The sequence below is a fragment of the Anoplopoma fimbria genome, chromosome 20, assembly GCF_027596085.1.
Source record: "Anoplopoma fimbria isolate UVic2021 breed Golden Eagle Sablefish chromosome 20, Afim_UVic_2022, whole genome shotgun sequence".
Classification (NCBI taxonomy): domain Eukaryota; kingdom Metazoa; phylum Chordata; class Actinopteri; order Perciformes; family Anoplopomatidae; genus Anoplopoma; species Anoplopoma fimbria.
This window is the reverse complement of record NC_072468.1, coordinates 5,652,692-5,674,738: the sequence shown is the minus strand read 5'-3', so window position 1 is coordinate 5,674,738 and position 22,047 is coordinate 5,652,692. Positions and strand designations below refer to the sequence as shown.

The 22,047-nt window shown below is 40.1% G+C and overlaps 1 protein-coding gene across 1 annotated transcript in view; it reads left to right on the top strand.

The window, feature by feature from the left end:
- LOC129110230 (CUB and sushi domain-containing protein 3-like) overlaps positions 1-22,047 on the top strand; it is a 211,891-nt gene that overhangs the window by 35,465 nt on the left and 154,379 nt on the right. Inside the window, exons 4-5 of the mRNA XM_054622416.1 lie at positions 9,275-9,469; positions 20,136-20,376. Of these exons, the coding sequence (XP_054478391.1) occupies positions 9,275-9,469; positions 20,136-20,376 (436 nt within the window). The remainder of the gene's footprint in view (positions 1-9,274; positions 9,470-20,135; positions 20,377-22,047) is intronic.

Here is a 22,047-nt window from a genome sequence, read left to right as displayed (position 1 = left end):
TACTTGATATGGACTCATAAAAGCCAGAGATTGATATTTTAACATGTATGCCTTTTCCTGTGGCTGCATGATACTTTAAACAAGATTTTTGGAATCAAAACATGCCGGGAGCTGCTCCACTGAGTGCGCCACCAAGCAGCCACTTGGGATTCTTCCAGAAGTAGAGGGGCCAAGAAAAATGTGTGTCACATTTTACATTTAATAACACAAGACAACTTTATTGCATTTTTTTTTCTCTGCTTAAATTGTTTACAGCTGATCTGCTCTGGATGCATCACCATCTCTCTCAAACACGCACTCGCTTCGGGCACACATGACTCTGCTCTCATACCAACAACGTAATATGTAAACATGTGGCTGCACTTAAACCCGACCTTGGCTATTTTCACACGGTAGTAGAGTGGCTAACCTTGCGCTTGGCATTTTACAAGTTGTTTTCTTTATCTACACATATTTGCAATGTAGAACAGTGTCGTAAAGTGGGGCACTTACTGCCAAGCCTAAAGGCAGATGGCTGGTTGAATTTGGGAATAGACCAGTTTAGAGGGTTTCTTGTACAATTTACAGAATTCGTTCTCTGAGAGTCTCTTTCATATCCAAACAATATTGGTATGGTAACTGAACTATCCAAATAGGGACCTTGTGAATCAGAATCAAATAGATTTGGGAAATCCGTAGCGATACCCAGCCCTACTTGGACCATCAAATGTACAGCTCACTTTCTTATGACTATCATTCATTCTTTAATAACCTCATGTTACAAGGCGGTACACAGTACACAGCATAAACATTTAAACAACAATATAAGTAATACGTTATTATTTACTCAAGCCTCTACAGGCGCCTTCCCAGAAATCCTTGGTATGATGATGCTATTCATTTTAAAATGGTGTCTTCCAACAAATTGTGTATTGTATGCAATGATGGCATACAATGTGAATAAACTGCTCTATTTCTGATGATGGTACTACAGTAGATTCAGTAGATACTGGTGCAATTTATTAAGAAATGTAAACTAAAAAAGTAAATTGGTATCGTAATCCTTGTCATCACCATCATCTGAAGCCCAACATCTTGATAATCATCAGAGAGCCACATGCATGACGCATATAAAACAGAAATATTCAATGTGCTCATCCATATTGTAGTCATTTGCATTCACTGTCACCGCTTCATGCCTCTGTTCCTTGTTATGCTGATATGCTAAGCTAGATCTTATGCATGAATATATGCGCGCTGCTCATTCTTTTGACTGAAAGTGTGCGATGCTTGTAGTCACTCAGATATGATTGAATCTTTACTGCAATCAAGTGAGTTTGAATCCGCGTGCATACAAAGGACACGGTGAAGGACATGGCCAGTTGGAATTTAATTACACTGCAGCCTGTCAATCTTTTGTCAAGTGTCTTGGAATGCAAACCAGCTCCCAAGTTTCTGTGAATTGTATAACTGATAAGTGGCTACTTTTCCTCTACTATAACCTGTCTCTCTGTGTGATCCTGCAATCTTAACACTTGAGCAAGGCCCGAAAGGGTCAAGCTGCATTTATTAAGGAGAAAATGTATAACACAGCCAAACAATGGCCATTGGTGCTTGGAGCTTCCAAAGGGATAGAGACAGGCTGCTTCTGTGCAGCGTACATGTACCGAGCTGGGAGTAATGCTATCTGCTTGCCCTTTGTTGAAGGTTGTGTATTTATTGTGAAAACATTGCCGTGCCTATCTAAAACCGGCCTTGATGCCATTTCAACCTGCCCTTTACTCAGAAAAGTCTTTGAAAGACAGGTGACCCATTAAACATAATTTCATCTTTTCTCCCCAAATCATTTCATCTGTCCTTCTGTGGCTATGCCGGTTGTCCACTGAGTTGGAAAAGTCTGTGTGTGTGCATGTATGAGCATGTGTTTACCAGCTGCATTGCCCTGTGATCCAACATAGGTTCAGTCGATACTCCCCCCCCCCTCTCCCTGCATGAAAATCCAGCTCAGCAGCCAGCTAGGATGCCAGACAGGCAGTCTACAGGCGGCTCCTGTGGGGAAAGTGTGCTGCTTGTGCGCTCACAAACACTGCCACTCCTTGAAACTTCCATCTTCATCAAAGGGCTACCGAGTCATTAGATATACAGGCGAAATAAATAGCTGCCCCCTAGAGAAATCTCCCACCCAACTACCTCATTTACTATTTCACATAACTCACCACTGTGATGAGAGATAATCTAAGCCACTCTCAGTCCCACTGTTTGGGAGCCAAACTGTAGGTCAACGTTGTTAGTTACAATGACAGAATCCCATAACTGCGGTATTTTCACTGAAATGTTGGTTTACCAGGCCCTATGTTATATTTGATACATTATTGGTCTCTTCTACAATGAACACGTTTTGGTAAAGATTCAAACAGATCTGTTTTCTCATCTGTTTAGTTTACAAAGGTCGGAGAGATGCTTTTAGTTCGACATTGTTGTTAGTATTTTACTTTCTCTGGCATCACAAATGATACTTACTGTGTATTATGATGTTAATCACCGTATGCACTGTTTTTAACCAGGCATCATTTTGCAGAGTGGGTGGTGCTTTGTGCGTTTAAGAGCACTCCTTCAGCATTGTATTGGCATTGTTTTTGTGTCTCTCCTGGAAGTGAAGTTTGTTCAGGTTTTCATGAGGTTTTGCACCAGAACCAGCCCCTGGTGTTTAGGAGCAGCTGTTTTCCAAAGGTTCAGTTATATCAACAATTTATTTAGGGTGCTCCAGACAGCAACACTTGTTGGCTCGGGGCTAACACTGTATCTAAAACACTTGATTTCTTTAGGGGGCTCTTCAAACCCTCGTAAAAACAGAAATCTTGATTCAGTTGTTAAGTGCAGGCTATTATTCAAAGTACTTTTCTATTCATTTATTTTTTACAGATATGCAGCTACTGTAGCTGCAATTGTGGCACAGTTTTTTGTCTACAGTGAGTGGACTTAACAAACCAAATATGCTTCAAATATGCTTCAAATATGTCCTTACAATAAATTCAAAAGCTATGTCTGTCTAAGACATTATTAATGACTTTCAATACAAACCAAAGCCCAATGACTCGGTGCTGGTATAATTACAGCTGAGATGTATCTATTACTTTTTAATTGGTGACCTGGGGTTAGTCTCTCCAAACTATTACTTGTGCTTGCGATTTTGTTCCTCTATACAGTTATCTCAAGAACAGCTGCAAAAAGTAATGAGTATAACTGTAATTAGTTGCTGTACGTCAGTTTGAATGTTAAGTAACCAGTGAATCTATAACTCAGATATTGTACACCATGCACACTAGCATTCACTAAAATCTGTACAACCTGCTGAACAACTAGTTTTGTAGTAGGTAGGATGTTTTTGTTTTTAAGCTTGCGTCGTAAATACATCTTTCCCTTGCATAGAAAATCCATGGGAAATTATTAAAGACCAATACTTTCCTGGAAAATGTGGTGTCATCCTGTAAAATAATTCATAGGTTATCACATTTTTATTTGGCTGAGTGCAATCTGTCCAAGGTCCCAGCGACATCTGGCAGCTAAAATTATAATTCCGCTCAGGGTACACGGTATGATTTGTAACACTCAAACCGGCCACAAACTTTTAAGTTCTTGATTTTACTCATAGTCACATCCAAGTCACAGCAGTTTAGTCAAGAAACTTGCACATCCCATGCAATGTATATTGCATAATGCAGATGCTTCTATTCAAGGTATGAAGCACTGTTAGTGTGTACAACCAACCCTATCATGTCGTCAAGGAGCAAGTGTCTGACAATGTGAGTCTCGCCACTCTCTATGATGGCTAGCTTTTCACCCCGACTTCCAGTGTAGCCGTTTCGAACAGCAATAAACACCTCTACCTTCAGGTGGAAGGACAACGGGTTGTATGAAGTAGTTATTTTCTATCATAACCATAGACACTCGCTTTAAATAGGCCAACATTAGAATTACTAAAACACTGTCTGATTATTTTATCAACCCACATATTGTACCATGGAAAGCTCATACCTGAAATGTACAGCACACTATGTGATGCATACACATCCATATGCATCTAACCTTGTTTTCCTATAAACATCATTGGCACAGAACTCCACTAATAAGTCATCCACAGAATGCTTGGCAGCCTAATTTAGCAGCCGGGCTCTTGCTGATCAAGTTTTTTTTAAATTGGCAGATGAGTGTTAAATAGCTAAAGCACAGTGTGCGTTTGGTAGTCTCCAGTGATCATCATCATCCATAAAGGGTAAATGCCTAGTCAAACATTATTGGTGTGATGTAAGGCTTTGTGGGAAACAGATTTGGGTCATGGGGAGTTCTGAATAACATCTGGTTGAAACCAGTCCGCTCTGACCAATTGATTTTCTGTCTTGTTTAGATGCTTTTGATTCAAATGTTTTCAGCTCTGCAGTGTGCCGCAATTTCATTTAACGGTTAATGTGGTGAGTTTTTAGATATTTAGATTGCCTTTCATGTGCTCAGACACACTTTGTTTAACTCCACAAATTTGATATTTCAAACAAATAACTTTAAATTCCACAGGCTCTCCATAATTCCCATGATGAAATATTTTATCTGCGGTTTGTTACCAGGCATCATGCTGTGCCATGTAGGGATGAATGCATTCTTTGTAGTTTGTGTTGTCTTTACTCTCAAATTAATTCCATAGAAACCACGTTTTTGGATGGTGCTTTATATCAATTCTTACCTTATTATTATAGTTTATGCAATGTGCGTCATATGATTTTGTTCCATGGTTTATTTATGAGAGGTGAACCTTGTCAGTGACATATCTGAATGTCAAGTAAACAGTCTGCTATGGTTAAACCTTACCAAACTTTGTGTAAATAATAGTTTTTTCAAATGCAAAATAGTTGCAAATGTAATTCTTGGGAGACTGAGTTGCTGCTCCTCACCCCTGACCTCTGCACTGGTCAGATGTCAAACCTGTGTGGACTCTCAACTGTGACTCTCACTGCTCACCCCTTCATTGGTCATCATTAGTGCTGCACTATGTATGGCTCCATCTTCCCTCAGTTTGCACCTCACAAACACATCAGTCAAATAGGCTGTCAATCATAAAATCCCATTTCGATATAATTTTACACTGGACTTTGTGAGTTGCTTGGGAAAGGAGGTTTTGCAGTTTGAAACACAAGAATTGCATTGACATACATAAAATAGATAATAAACCCATTGTACATATTTTATTCTTCTTCTGACAGATTCATTTGCGGGAGCGTTTGTCTCAATATTGCTGGTATTAAAATGGGAGAATACCAATAAGAGCCTCAGCCAATGATTCCTTTCTGCTCTCTCATTGAAAAGTTGATTAACCTAAAAAGCTACTTTTATATAAATCCTATACCCTCAATGAAGCTTTGAAATGTGAATTAAACACTTTCTGTATTTATTAAAAAAAGAAACCACACATGCTCTGATGTCCCCTTTCCTCCTGCTTTATTCCTGTCACAGTCTGTTGGTATTTAATTTTGCTCATAAAAATAAACAGCCGGCAGTTGATGTTGAGGATTTATATTGCATTCATTAGAGATCATACGTATGAGGAATGTTTATGTGAGCATCTGCAGTGTAAAGTGGATTAGTAATTGGATTTCAAAAATGATTCCTGGAAGTTATTACTGTATTAGAAAATGCAGCGTCACAGATATGTCTCTCATTGAAATCAACTTCAGGATTAGGGTCTCAAATATATTTCTTCTTAACTCTGTCTCTTTTATCCATCCATAAATCCATTTGATACAGATTATGTGATTTTTAAAAATGCCTCTTTGTTCCCTGCCTGGCCAGTTTGAATAATTAGCCTCAAACAGGTGGCACATATCAAAGATATTAATACGACTTGATTGCATGATCAGTGACGAGCTTAAGGACTAAGGAAGTAGGTTCAACAAGAGAACTCCGGATCTGATCAGACTATTTGGGTTTTTAAGATGCACTCTTTATATTTAATAATACAATTAAGTGTCCCATATGATGTTTTCAGGTCCGGATTATTTTTTTAATTTATTTTTTACTGAAATTATCTTTTCTTAACAGATATATCTTATGTGAAATATTTAACTGTGAATAGATGACAAAACAAGAGTTCACTAATCCCTAATCATGAAAGCAGTTACTAACAAGACATACTGCTTTGTGTCTTAGTTACTCTTAGTTTAAAATTGTGGTCACAAGTTGATACTGGTAGAGGTAAACGCATACATAAGGTTGGCTGCAATTTCAACTGCCAAAAGGACCCCAGATCCTTATTTTGTTACTAAACAATTCCGTCAACATGTAACTCCTGAAGCAAAAAGAAGCAGATGATGGTGCTATGGTCTGTACTGCTTCCAATAAAATATTTGCCGATACATTTCGTGCAGGCTGGACATGTGCAGGGGAATATTGGCGGAGATTGATTTCTACTGGTCTAATGGAGGAGAGAAATGTACTGGAAGATTGTGTCCAAGCTAAAGAATACAAAATGGACAAGCGGCCCAGGCCTGTTTATCACAACTTACTGTAGATCTTTATCAAAGTTCTCTCTCAATAGTTTGCAAAAGACTGCATTGATCATCAGTACTTTAACTGTCAGCTCATACAGTGGGGCAAAAAAGTATTTAGTCAGCCACCAATTGTGCAAGTTCTCCCACTTAAAAAGATGAGAGAGGCCTAAACTATGAGAGACAAAATGAGAAAAAAAAATCCTGAAAATCACATTGTCTGATTTTTAAAGAATATATTTGCAAATTATGGTGGAAAATAAGTATTTGGTCAATAACAAAAGTTCATCTCAATACTTTGTTATATACCCTTTGTTGGCAATGACAGAGGTCAAACGTTTTCTGTAAGTCTTCACAAGCTTTTCACACACTGTTGCTGGTATTTTGGCCCATTCCTCCATGCAGATCTCCTCTAGAGCAGTGATGTTTTGGGGCTGTCGCTGGGCAACACGGACTTTCAACTCCCTCCACAGATTTTCTATGGGGTTGAGATCTGGAGACTGGCTAGGCCACCCCAGGACCTTGAAATGCTTCTTACGAAGCCACTCCTTCGTTGCCCGGGCGGTGTGTTTGGGATCATTGTCATGCTGAAAGACCCAGCCACGTTTCATCTTCAATGCCCTTGCTGATGGAAGGAGGTTTTCACTCAAAATCTCACGATACATGGCCCCATTCATTCTTTCCTTTACACGGATCAGTCGTCCTGGTCCCCTTGTTCTTTGGATGCAACTCGGCATTCTTTCTCCTCCAAACACGACGAGTTGAGTTTTTACCAAAAAGTTCTATTTTGGTTTCATCTGACCATATCATCCAAATGCTCTCTAGCAAACTTCAGACGGGCCTGGACATGTACTGGCTTAAGCAGGGGGACACGTCTGGCACTGCAGGATTTGAGTCCCTGGCGGCGTAGTGTGTTACTGATGGTAGCCTTTGTTACTTTGGTCCCAGCTCTCTGCAGGTCATTCACTAGGTCCCCCCGTGTGGTTCTGGGATTTTTGGTCTCAGCTCTTGTGATCATTTTGGCCCCACGGGGTGAGATCTTGCGTGGAGCCCCAGATCGAGGGAGATTATCAGTAGCTGCAGTCTTCCATTTTCTAATAATTGCTCCCACAGTTGATTTCTTCACACCAAGCTGCTTACCTATTGCAGATTCAGTCTTCCCAGCCTGGTGCAGGTCTACAATTTTGTTTCTGGTGTCCTTTGACAGCTCTTTGGTCTTGGCCATAGTGGAGTTTGGAGTGTGACTGTTTGAGGTTGTGGACAGGTGTCTTTTATACTGATAACAAGTTCAAACAGGTGCCATTAATACAGGTAATGAGTGGAGGACAGAGGAGCCGCTTAAAGAAGAAGTTACAGGTCTGTGAGAGCCAGAAATCTTGCTTGTTTGTAGGTGACCAAATACTTATTTTACCGAGGAATTTACCAATTAATTCATTAAAAATCCTACAATGTGATTTCCTGGATTCATCTTTTTAAGTGGGAGAACTTGCACAATTGGTGGCTAACTAAATACTTTTTTGCCCCACTGTAAGTACACCATGCCATCTACAAAAGTGTGTCTGCCAAGAGGATTCAAAGAAATATAAATGCAATATAGTACAAGTAATATTTGTCATTGTTTTTGGTAGTTTTGTCACATGCAGTTCTTTACCTCCAAAATCTATGTTTGTACCATGATTAATGAAGTAGTAGATATAAGTTTAGAAAATATTCACGTTCTTATGTTCATAAACAGTACCAGTCAAAAGTTCAATGGTTTTTCTTTATTTTTATTTTTTATTTTTTTCTACATTGTAGATTAATATTGAAGACATCCAAACTATGAAGGAACACATATGGATTTATGTGGTAAACAAACAAACCAGAATATGTTTTATAGTTTAGATTCTTCAAAGTAGTTGAATGAGAAGGTGTGTCCAAACTTTTGACAAAAATGAAAGACAATAATAACATAAAAGAGATCCATGTAAGCACACATCATTTGAAATGTCTCATTGCCATGGTAAAACGGGCCAATGAGCATTTCTATGGAAGCCCAGTATTCATGTTAAAAGGCCCTGTTCATGTTTTGGCCTTCGGCCTGCAGTAGGTATCAGATAATAAGTGCTCTTAAAAATTGAAATACTAGTGCACATTCAGTGCTGTGAGTTTTTTTTTTTTTTTTTTTTTTTGTGATTTGAGTTTTGTACCAACTGTTAAGAAATGTGGCCATGCAGGAAGAATATTACACTCTGCAGCTGTAGCTTCTTTCACATTCTCTTATCATCTTTTTTAAACTACCATGCTTTTTCTTTCCTAGGGCATTGTGCAACTGTATTTGTTTTTCTCCGCCTCCTGTCCCCCCCAACTGCAGCCTCCAGCTATAGATTTGTTATTTAGTGAATTCTTGATGTAAAGAGATGGGTAAGACACCAGTGTGGTACTTCAGCATTCCCTGGGAAGTGCATTTTTATCAAATTCCCTCGGTATTTACAGCTCTTCAGACATAACTGAGCATCTGAGCAGCAATGGCGTAAATGTCATACTTGCGCTGACATTTACTAGCTATTAGCATTATATAAATACTCTAATACTCAAGCCAAGATGACTATCAATCTCATGTATAACATGGACATATTTTAGGTAGCTAAAACTATGAAAATACAACCATATTGCTTTGCATACATGACGAGAGCCGAAATTTAGGAAACACTTTGCTACATATTTTATACAGCAACACATTGTTTTTCCTAACAATACTGTCTTCTCTTATCATTTTCCAGAGCTGAGAAGCAGCTCGTGTGGAAACCCAGGGGTTCCACCTAAAGGCATACTGAATGGAACTCAGTTCAACATAGGTGACAAGATCCGCTACCGGTGTGTCACCGGCTATGTCCTGGACGGCCATTCACTCCTCACCTGTGTGACCACCACAGCCGGCGTGTCCGTGTGGGACTTCCCTGTGCCAATCTGCCGAGGTAAGAATGTTTTATCACTGAAAATGAGTTTTAATCCTTTAAACTGCAGATTATGACAGCTTCTGCCAACTTTCCTTCCAGGAGTACAAAGTGACGGGGGGGTACCAACCATGGTTGCATGTTATCTACACATTTCTTGGTTCCCTTAAGACATTTAAAATGAGCATGGGATTGGTTTGTTTTGACCTGTTGATGTCTGATTTTCATGGATTGTTTAAAGTTAATTGCTTTGACATAATTGACAGCTTGATGGCGTGTGATTGGGTGACTGGTCTGCCCCACAGATATGATAAAGTCTGGCACAAGCCTCCATTAGATCTGTAAATTTATTTGCAATCTAATGAGATGGAATGGTTTTAATCATGTTGAAGAAGTTGATTAGAGCCTCTGTGGCTCCAAAGGTTAATTAAATATTTATTCCTGTAGAGCAAGTAGCTTAAATACATTAACTCTGTTAGCAGGAGTGGTGCATATACTGGATTTTTGCATTGCCACTTGGGCTGTACTTAAAGCAGAGAGATGGGACAGTTCTGAGGCCACAGTCTGGAGGATTTGAAGTAAATGCAGCATTATTCAGTCAGATCGAATATGCTGAGACTGCTGATACATGAATATGGCAAACCGCTATATGTGGTGGACATTTTTTCACCAATTACATTTTTTAACTACCTCAGTAAAACTGACCCAAAAATAAGAATAGATAGTTGGACTGTTAACCTTTTTACAAGTGAATGTATAAGACAAATTCATTCAATATAGTGTATAAGACAAATCAATTAATTATGTAGTTTTGTAGTTTTACGTCTTGTAAAAAATCTCTAGGATAGGGGGCATTTTGAAATTTGCTGTAGGTTTCACGAAGCAAATCCTGTCATCTCATCTAATAAAGCACCAAATCTTAAAAGAAAAGCTCTTCAGTAAGCAGTCCCAGCGTTTACACTTTATGTATGACTGCTTGTCTCACTTAACATGCACTTGGCTATTCAGACTTCTTGAATATTCTGAAACTAAAAACTGAAGAATAACATGAACATAAACAGTAGGAGCGTACAGTAGGAGCCAAGATCAGTTTACAGTATTAAAATATTTCAAAAAGTTTCAAGAATCTGCATTGCCTGAGGTGTATTAGATTTTCTTTTCTGACACTTTGAGAGCTTTATAATGGTTTTTGCTTCATTTTCTGCTCAGAAACTTCCTAGCCTATTCAGAAATACTGTGTTGGCCAGGATTTGAACCCTTTAGGATGCTGTGCATAGGTAATTTGTCTCAGCAAGCTCTTTTGCTCAACCATCAGGAACAGAGAATGAAGAGGACGCTATAGCATAACGATGGTTTCTTACTGACAGCTGGTTGATGAATGACTGACTGGTGCTCTTCATACCATGCTGTTTATCCCTTGCCGTGCTTAGATGAGAACTGTCGTAACACTGACGGAAATAATCCATGATATATGTGGATGCCATTGTGCTGGTAAGAGCCTCAAGAAATTTGTGATGATGGGTGAACAGCAGGTAGGAACTTGGAATGTCATTGTAGATTGTAATTTATGAGTATTGTTACAGAACAATGTCTGTACAGAGATCTGAGTGTGATCATTTGGCATGATGGGTTCAAAATAAGGTAGGGCAGTTGTAGATACTGCAAGTGCTCCCTTTATAGGGGCAATTGTGATGTAGGCTCCAAATGTTTGAGCTGCAATCAATGGAAGCAACTAGGTGTAGGCGAGTTAGGTTAAATCAATGTTAAAAGCCTGTCTAAATCTCCATTTGGACCTTCAAACAACGTTCTTTTGCTGCATTTGTTTAAAGGTGCAAGATACGAGGTTGGGAGCATTTCAATTGCCTCTCACCAACCTCAACATGTTGACCGTTGATCTGGTGGCTCATTGCTAATGGTATTAACAGCGCTAAGTGCAAACTATGGCGAAAGTGCTGACAGAGCTAAAAGTAGCTGCAATTTCAAATTGCAAATTTTTTCTTTTTACTTTAGTATATTCTGTAGCTGCCCTTACAAACTACACACTGGTGCATGCAGTATGCATTCAATTGCGATATACTTCCTCATAACATGGCACCTTGAACTCTGACCCTCTTGCTCATGTATCTGCTGCACAAAGGATTGTGGGTCAGAATAGCCAGAAATGCATGCCGGCTTGCATACTGCAAAATGCAACCGGATATAGTAAAACATCCTGGTAATTTTGGGCTACTGCTTTGGACAAACTATGATTTGGGACAACTTAATAGTTTTTTGGCATACTAAATGTTATGTTAGTATGGGTATTGGAATGCACTAAGTGTTTACCTGAGGGGGGATTGGAGGGTGGATGCTAATATTCCGTGACCACGCTATAATCAGTTGTAACCTCCAGATGAGAGCAGTGCGTAGCAGTGTTCGTGAGCTAATCAGTGGGGCACGCTAACAGACTATAACATGCACTCAAGCACACGCAGATGGCCCGGCCATGTTAACAAAGCAGGGAGAAACTCCAGTAACGACAAACCCTGAGGGAGAGCAGCATTCTCTGACAGTACTCCTCAATATCTTTACATGGCAAAAAGTTATTTGCTACCATATTAATGTTTTTAATGTTAAATATAGCCTTTAACGCAACAACATTGTAAAGGTGAGAGATATTTATTGCAGTTTGGGTGAACTTCAAAACTGTGATGCACATATTCAAGGTAGTCTTCATCTTTTTCTTTGCTTTTGCTGTGCTGGCCTCCCTTTAGGGCTGCCTCCTCTTAATCGATAAGCCGACTAATCTGATTAGTCGTTCTTTATGCTTTTTTCTTGCTGAATGACTTATTTCCAAGAAAGTAAATGAGTAATTTATAGTAAACACAAGATTTAAAATGCAGCTTTTGCATGATTCTTTGTGGATAAACTCAGTTTTACAGATCTTTTGATTAAATAAACTAATCGATTAGTTGACAATATCGTCTGATCGTTATTCGTCAAGGACAGCCCTACCTCCCTTTACCCCAAACCACCAGGAAGGGCTGCTGTGGTCTCATTTTAGGCAGGGAAACCTTGACCGTTATTCTTAGAGACGGTGTCCACTTGACATAGTATGCTGCAAGGCTATATTAAAATAGCCTTATCGTACTTTTAAGAACTGACCTTACAATAATTAACTGAATCACATGGACATTTAGGGAGTAGTTCTGTGTGTATATTAAATTGCCTCTTTATTTCAGCAGATTGTTCTTTAGTTTTCTTTATTGAGATGAAAAGCAGGAAACTAACTGAATCTCTTAATTGAATGCATTTAGTACATTTTGATGCTGGTGGACTACTAGGTCTAAGATGTGCAAAGTCATCCCAGCAGAAGAGAGAGAATACAAAAAAGGGAAAGAATCCCCCCTCCCATTATTTATATACAGGCCAAAGAAATCACAAAGCCAGCAGAGCAAATTTGCTCATGCCAACTCATTCTACGGTGCAAGGCACAGCAAAAAGAAAATGCTCAGCATATGATTGAGAAATGGCAAGCTTGGAAGGAACAAATAGCTGCAGATGGAGGGTTCTTTCCATTTAAGGATGGTGTTAGCCTCTATTGCCACAGGCCAGAAACATCACTCCTTTTCAGGCTTGGACACTGCTCGAGTCTCTCTTTCTCTCTCTCTCTCTCTCTCTCTCTCTCTCTCTCTCTCTCTCTCTCTCTCTCTCTCTCTTACTCTCTCACGACTAAATCCATCCCGGCTCCTGTATGTGGGCAGATGGTCCTTTGATCTTATTTCCTCAGAGACCCTGCCCTTTCTGCTCATCACCAATTGTTTCACACTAAACACACAGCAACACAAAATCTCTCCCCAATCCCCCCCCCCCCCCCCCCCCCCCCCACCTCCGGCCGGCACCTCAGTCTCTCAGTCACCTCCTTTTGTTACCATCTCTCTTCCTCTTTCATCTTACTCCCAATTCTCTTCTCCATCCTCATCCAACTTCTGAAGTCCTCTGTGGTTGTGTGTACTGCTGACAGAAAGACAGAGGAATAGAGGAGGGAAAAGAGAAAAGGGCAGGGAGACATGCAATACCGATTCCCAATAAAAACAGGATAATGAAGCCATAGAACACAAATTTGACCAATATGAAACATCATTACTAAACTGTGGAATTATCAGAGATAAGTTTATATGCTGGAAAGATATGTCAACTTTCATTTCATAAAAAGTGGTCACTGCAGTTTGGAGGCACAACATGGAAATATCTATAGATAAAGTGATATATTTTAGTATTTCATGTCCTTTTTTTGTCTCATATGAAACAATCTACACATAACCATCATGTTAATTTATCTCTATTATTGAGAAAAGCAGAATTGATGGGTTGGGAGGGGCTGTCAGGGTTATAGGAATCACATAATAATATACTGTAAATACGGTGAAGCCATCTCAATGCCAGGTGTTATCCCATTTAGATTCACCATAAATGTGTGTTTATTCTTTGCAGCTGTAACTAAAATGCAGCCATAGAGCTTGACAGGTTGACAGTTAAACAGAGAGAGGTAAGTAGATACAGGTGGAGGGATGTTATATGTATGTAGAGTCAGAGACTGAAAGACTGACATGAAAAACGACGGACCGCATCAACTCCAAGCAGAAAGCCAGTGAGATGGAGAATTAATGGCTATTCTAATTGTGAGCTGCTACTGCTCCTCCCAGGAGCCCATTTTGCTTCCTTCCATCTAATTTGTCTCTGGACGTTCATTAAGCCAGGCAGTGAGACAGCAAACAGGGACATCGTGGTAACATGAGAATATGGTCTATGGATACACTGTCATTCCTGCTGCCAGCCACTGTCCAACAGAATAAGAGAATGAGGTCACAGAAAACAACATTTCCATATCTGGTATTGCGACTAGACTAAAGCGCAGTCCTCTCTGCAATGCCTTTTCAACTCTGCTACGCAAATAGAAAATTCAAATATGAAAATCAGTCCAAGTGAGTGCTTAATTGTCCTCCACAGTTGGAACTGATATGGAAATGGCTCAATGTCCTCACCAAGCTGCTGCCAGAAGTCCTTACATTTAATTCATAAGGCTGATAACAGGCAACCATTGTAATAGGGTTTGGATAAAGAATTAAGTTAACAATGTGATCCTCGTATATAATATTCATTGACTTCAGAAGGATAATAATATGATGTCAGTATCATTATTTTCAATAAACAAAAAATGACCAAATCCCTCACCCTTATGTAACATCGTGATTAGTGCTGTTCATGTGAATCATCCTTATATTCTCTCATTATTAATTTAAAATCTGAAATTACTCAGAGATGGTCAATGTAATGAAAATGATATACAGCAAAATGAGTGATGCACTAGGAAATTGCATCTCTGCAATCATTATATATCTCTTTACTACCTCTCAACCGTATCAATTTTTAACATAACTTGCAGCTGAGCAATATGAGTGACATACTGTAGTCATAGTCACTGCCTTTGCATTAACACAGGGATTATTACAAAGCTAGTGTAGAAAATTAGAAATTAGAGCTCCTTTCCTTCTATCCTCTGGGATGAATATTTCTAAGTAGAAAGACAAGTGTTGTATATCTGATCGAAGTCAAGGAGAGAGAGGCTTAATCCCTCCTCAAGTAGCATTAGATTGCTGATGCTGGGGATGTAAATGAGCTCAGCTAAAGCAGTCCTAATCCTCACCACCATCTTTTTTTCCCTTTTTTTTTTACACTGCCACCGTTTTTAAAGAGAAGGATCCTCCTTCGTCTTTAAATCCGGAGCATGCTCTAATGATTTGCTAGGGAACACATTGCCCAGCATTCATAGCCTCTTTTATGTCACTAAACCTCGTTGGCACACTGTACCTCAAATGCTGCCATGCATCCCAATGAAACGCTGCATGTGAATATTTGGAACCAGTAAGGAATTATACAACTGAAGCCATTTAAAATTCTCAAGCTGCAAAGCGATTTCTTGAGTCCCAGACAGCGGATCGCCATTTCATAAATTACGGTAACATGCATTGATGTGTCTCAAAGAAACCGCTAAGAAAGCTGTTGTAGTATTTATGTTCAATAATGAATTGCTCCCAAGCACCTACCCAAATTTCCTGTGCAATTCAATTGGTTACAGCTGTAAACACATTGAGTTATAAGATCACTATTATTAAACGTGTTTGTGGAAATCCATCCCATGCCTTTAAGGAAGCCCTGTACCGAAATATTGGTGGTTAATCCATTGCACACAAACCAGAGCATGACTGGCAGCTTTTTTTAGTTTGACCAAAAAGTCTCTTTAAAGGTGCAGATCAGAGATTGGAAAGATTTCGATTGCCTCATAACAGCTCTCAATATGTCAACGGCGAGCCAGCGGCTAACAGTGCAAACTACGGCGAAAGTGGGGCGGCTGTGGCTCAGTGGAGAGCAGGGTCGTCCTCCAATCAGAGGATCGGCGGTTCGATCCCTGGCTCCGGCAGTCCATGCCGGTGTGTCCTTGGGCAAGACACTTAACCCCAAATTGCTCCCGCAGGCTGTTCCTGTGGTGTGTGTATGTATGTGTATGAATGTTAGTTAGGGTTCTGATGTGCAGGTGGCACCTTGCATGGTGGCTCCTGTCATCAGTGTATGAATGGGTGATTGATTGGTAATGTCAAAGCGCTTTGAGTGGTCGGAAGACTAGAAAAGCGCTATACAAGTACAATCAATTATTATTATTATTAAGTGCTGAAAGAGCTAACAGTGTTAACCTGAGTGGGGAACCGGAGGGGGGGTGCTGCGACGACGCTGTCGGTCCGGGCGAATTTGAGAGCTGTAGCCGGAGCCAGTGGGGCACGCTCACATGCACGAACATGAACTAAAAGCAAGGGTAAGGAGGAGCTCTGATAACAACACACACACAAGTAGACATTACTCATTTATATCTTTACATAGCAAATAGTTGTTTGCTCCTATATTAATGTTCAGAATTTTAAATGCATCTCCTTAAAAGTTGCTCTCAGACAATGGACAGTTACCATTGCCATGTTTACTATTTTCAGTCTTCATAAATAACGGCACCTTTTATAACTGTCACTCACACTTTTGCACCCAGCTTACGCTGTCGCAACCTGAGTTGAGTGATGTTCAAAGACGATCAGAGAGCAAGTCTGTTATCATTGAAACCACTTCAGAGAAAACTATAAAGGAGCTATTTTTTATTTGTTCCAGCATCCTATTCTGGTGTTCAAAGATCTGAGGAGCAAAAAAGGACTTTCATTTTTGTTTACTGTTTGTGAGAGAGTCTTTTAATTTTCTCTCTTTTTTTTTTTTCTATGATAATGTCAGTGGTATCATTTGCCACAGTGGCAATGTTGTGGCCTCTGTCCCTTCCAGTCAAAGCTAGAACAGAGACGGTGCTGGATGGCAGCCTGCAGTTTCTGCTAGCTGTCTACATGGACCTCAAGGCCTAATTTGAAATCTACAGTAGCAAGTCTTACTGCTGTGTGTTAATGTTTGATCGATTTATATATCAAATTTAATTTTACAATGCCCCTAGGCCCTACAGATGCTCTGCTGATTCTTGGATAATTGTGCTAGTTTTTTTCTTTTCACATTTAACAACATGAAAAAGTGTCAATGTGTCTTTTATACTCTAAATACATATGCTATTCAGTTATAGCTTCCAACAAATCCGAAGCACTGAATGATAGATGGAAGAAAGCACTGAAAGACTTTAGGATGTGCACTATGTGGTGGAAAACAATTTACGATTTATCTATGTCCCGAGATGAGTCTCAATGAGCGTTGAAATAATTATCAAATGACAAATGAATGTCTTTGAGGTATTTTATTTCTTGCAAGAAAGAGGCCGAGGTTTACAGTATCACTGGGAGCCTGCAAAGCAATGCACTGGCTAGAAAGGCTGCTCACCCCTGGTATATATGCAGGAAAACTCACAGAGACGGGGTGACCAGGGTTATAAATCAGTGTCTGCAGGCTCAGTTCTGAATTATTATCTCCTGATGGGAAAGACCAAAATAGGGAAGAAGGTCAAAAGGTGAAGAAGAAGGACAAGGGGGAGAAGGCCAAAAGGGGAAAGAAGGACAGGTGGAGAGATGGGAAAAAGGGGAGTTAAAAGAAGAACTTGTGTATGGTTGTTGTTCTTCCTGCACCTGGCCTGGGGCATAACACCTTATAAGGTTCCCGGCCTTTTGAGTCAGACCTTCACACCATATACTTCATACATACACCGATATAAATGTCCATTACAACTACATTAAGTTTCTATCTTACAATGTTTTTCTCCTGAATATTGCAAATTTAGCTTGTACAACATTTTGCTTGTATATAATAGAAATCACCTGCCTGCTCAAGAAATGATATTGATAAATGTACACTAGCCCAAGCAGCTCTGGAAGAAGCCCAGGTCCTTCACTGTCCGATACAGATGGATTCATTAAAAAACATGTTGTATAATGTGGTGACAATCAGTTTTAGTCCTAAACCTGCGCCTTGTTTTCCATCATATTCAGTGATGATCATTATAAAAAAAATTGAGATTTAAATTGAACTGTTGAAATTGCCAACACCTGCAGCCTCAGCTTGTATTAACACGTCATCACTGCACTGAATCAAAACAGACTGGCCAGGCAAACTGAAGTGAGGTGGGAATCCAGTCATGGTTGGTCACGTTCACAATGAATAGAGGAGTGTTAAGTTGGATGCAACCTCACCACTAGATGCCAATAAATCTTACATACTGTTTCTTAAAGACATGTACAGTCTAAACCGTAATATAAAAGTTGATTTATGTCATAACTTTGTGTCTAAATCTTAATTCTGATATTGTAATCAACACAGGGTATAGGAGAGGGGGATATGTCACTAATGTATGACTGAAAAGACATTTGTTTTAGGTTTCCCTGCTGAATTTTCCTGACATTTCTGTGACATTTATTTTTCCATTTCCATCCCTCATAGTTTTCCTTTGTTTCTTTGTCTTTTGCAAAATTCTTTCTCCCATTCTTTTCTGTATCCTTTCCTTATTCTCTCTCACTCTTGATTTTCTCTCCACTTTTCTTTTCCCATTGTAGATATATATTTTTTTGTCTTTTATCTCCTCTGCCACACTCACCTCTCTCTCATAATCTAACGCTTCTCCACCACTTCTTCCTTGCTCTCTTTGCCATGACGGCCATGAGAACACTAAGCTTCCCCCCCCCCCCCCCCGTCTGTCATCAAGGTTAAAAACTGATATGGCTCCTTTGGTCAGACTTCGAGCACTTTTAATATCCGTTTAATTTCAGGATATAGCCAATTACTCTACAAATGTGCTGGGCACGCTTTGGGATGGCATCTTAAATGTCTCAAATTTTGTTGTCACAATGCTGAAGGTATTTAACACATGAAAGTGTGTGTGTGTGTGTGTGTGTGTGTGTGTGTGTGTGTGTGTGTGTGTGTGTGTGTGTGTGTGTGTGTGTGTGTGTGTGTGTGTGCGTGTGCGTGCGCGCTGTCTCACAGAGTATCATTGCCATCTCTGCCCTCCCTATGAAGACTTTGATCAGTTGCTATGCTACAGCTAATGTGTCAAAGGACATGATCACGTTAACTAGCAGCCTCTGCTCTCCCATCTTTTCCCTCGTTTTTTTTATCTTCTTTTGAATTACATACACCCGCTTCCTTGTTCCTTGACCAATCGTGTAATGCAGCATACAGGAATGTTCCAAGGCTGGCAGCTCTGACAGCCCTGAGTGGAGCGCTGAGCCATCAAAGGTTTCAGCTGGCACAGCTGAGTGTCACATATTAGCCTTAAATGATGTGAAAACTGTGAAAGCTCTGCCATCATTAGAATTCATCGGGGAGAAAAAACAGATACAGAGGTGGAGGGGAGGGTGGTGAGTAATAGTAGAAAGATCTGAGAGGGCTCGGATGGGAGGAATGGAGAGAAAGAGAGAGAGAGATGGAGAGATATAAGAAAGGGTGGGGGAGAGAAGGGATAAGGGACGTGGAGTGAAAGAGAGCAAGCCACTGTTATGGTAGAGTGCATTAACATTCAACTGACGTGCCATGCTTCCCACATTGGAGAAGAAATATACAATTTCACAGCATTACAAGCCCTGCTTATCACGATTTGTTTGTTTCCTGAAACATGAGAGGGCTCCGAGGGCTCCGAGGGCACAATGATGAATTACTGGCTCTTGGATGGAGGGAGCAGACAAGATCGTGGGAAAGAGAGAAATGGCACAAAAGAGATATTTAGGACTTTTTCCCCATCACAAACTACAGTGAAGGAAACGACAGAATTATCAAACTAGTAATTGATACATTTTTCTACCCATTGTCACTTGAACTGAATGCTTCACGATTCTTGCCACTGTCAAATAGACTTTGGCAACTTTTAATCTTATGTTTCATGTTGTTAGCAGTCCCATTATTGTGCTCGAATTAGCTGTAGATTCTGGACCTGACGACCTTTGAATGTGTGAAAAGAAAAAAAAAAAAATGCTGTGTCTAAATGGCCTTTGGCTCTAACATCAGCTTCATCATTGGTTTTTCTCTGGTTTACATTTATCTGAGGAGACAGGTACAGATGTTTCATGCCTTAAACCAGTTTTTCCCCCATGTTTAACTTTGAGTAAAACCTCTGAAATAACCCAGAGTACATGTGTCTGTTCTCCCCTAACCCTCCCCCCTCCACCCCGCTTTTCTCTTTGGTGACTGACAGCGGAGGACACGTGTGGCGGCACCCTAAGGGGCTCAAGCGGGCTCATCTCCAGCTTCGATATCCCCAGCGGTGACTCTGCTGGCGCCGGTGGTGGGGCTGGAGGTCTGGGCAGCAGTGGGGAGTGTAAGTGGACCATCCTGGCAGATCCGGGGGACACCATCTCCCTAGTGTTCACTGAATTTCAGATGGAGGAGAAGTCGGATTATCTGGAAGTAGAGGGATCTGAACCGGCCAGCATCTGGTGAGTTGAGATGTGAGGATGAGTGAGGGTGTGTAGTGCTTGTGTTTCACCAGATGTGCATGATTATCTGTGTTGTAGGGTGAATGTGTTATATGATGTTGATAAGGTGTTAACAGAAAGGTTTAATTAGGTTAAAGTGAAGATGAAGTGTTAGATAACGACACTAAATCCTCTCAAGAAAATCATTTGTTAGTGCTATAGTAATTCATGGCCTATATTCTGTTAGAAAACAGGGCTGCCAAAACCAAATGTAGGCCAGAAAGTAACTCTTGAAATCCAGATATGCTTACACTTTTATCCCAATTAGTATGAAGTTTTTGATTGACAAGTTAAAGTTCCAATAAAGTAAGTTTTTAAGTGATGTTTATTTGTGTAGCCCATCGTCACAAACAATGTTTCATTGGGCTTTAAAGGCCAACAGCCAGGTGCTGATAAGCCATCGGAAAGTTTGGGAAGACTCCCGATTGGTTCATCCAGTCCAGGCCCAACTGAATAGTGGTCATAGAGTTTTTATTTTTCAATTTCTGATGGCAGTAGTTACCGTATGGTCCTTGGCCGTGGTGTGGACCAGCCTGGCCTGTGCCTCTGCAGACTGCAAAGAGCAGAGGCCGCCGGTCTGACTGGACCAATCTAATCCTTTTAGTATTGCTGGAGATACTTGCGGCCGTTCCCAACTTGGACTGATCCTCGTTTTTATTGCAATCTGATCGGCACAATAATTTCATTGTGAACGTGACCAACCATGACTGGATTCCCACCTCACTTCAGTTTGCCTGGCCAGTCTGTTTTGATTCAGTGCAGTGATGACGTGTTAATACAAGCTGAGGCTGCAGGTGTTGGCAAGTCACCCAAAAGTGTTTTGAAGTTCTTCAGCATCATCAGATTCTCATTATACCACAAAAGCTGTATTAGTGTTCAAATTACACAAAAATAATAAGATAAAAAATTAGCCTTGCACCCGAAGTGCTCACATTAAAGGCCTCTCCATCTGAAAGTCTCAGGCTGAATTTCAGTTCCAATATGTTCCTGCCAACAGCTGAACTTCAAAAACGAAAAAGAATATATGGAAGAACTCATACATAACCATATAGGAAAAAATGAAAGAAATACAGATAGAGATCTGCCATCACTTGGGTGGCTGGGGGCCAATAAAAAGCTGTAGTTCTGTTCTCAAAGTTAGTGTTATAAACTATAACAATGGGATTATGATTCAATAATATCACATTCAGTTCGATGATATAATTTATTTACCTATCTCAGTCTTTTCTGTGCAGTAGTAGAGAATGGACTACTGTATATTTAACCATAACAAAAACAAAAGGTTTCACATAGAGAGAATAAACAAGTTCTGAGTCTGGATTGACGGATCGCAGTAGAGCTGGCTTCTGTATCAGCAGCTCTCAGTTTATTACAAAGAGAGTTGGGGGCTTGGTAAGACAAGCCTGTGTTGCCTAAGGGTTACGCCTTAGTTCTTGAGATAACGAGGCTTGCATGCTGTGATCTTGAAGCAGAACAAAGGTTCTGTGTGTATGGTGGAACATGACCATGTAATAAGAGCAGCACTTTAAAACCAGCCGCATGAATTGGGAACTTAAAGGGGAAAAAAACAGCTGGGATACAAATGCACCTTTAATGAATTTTCATGGACAGTTGTGTGCAGGAAAAACGTTT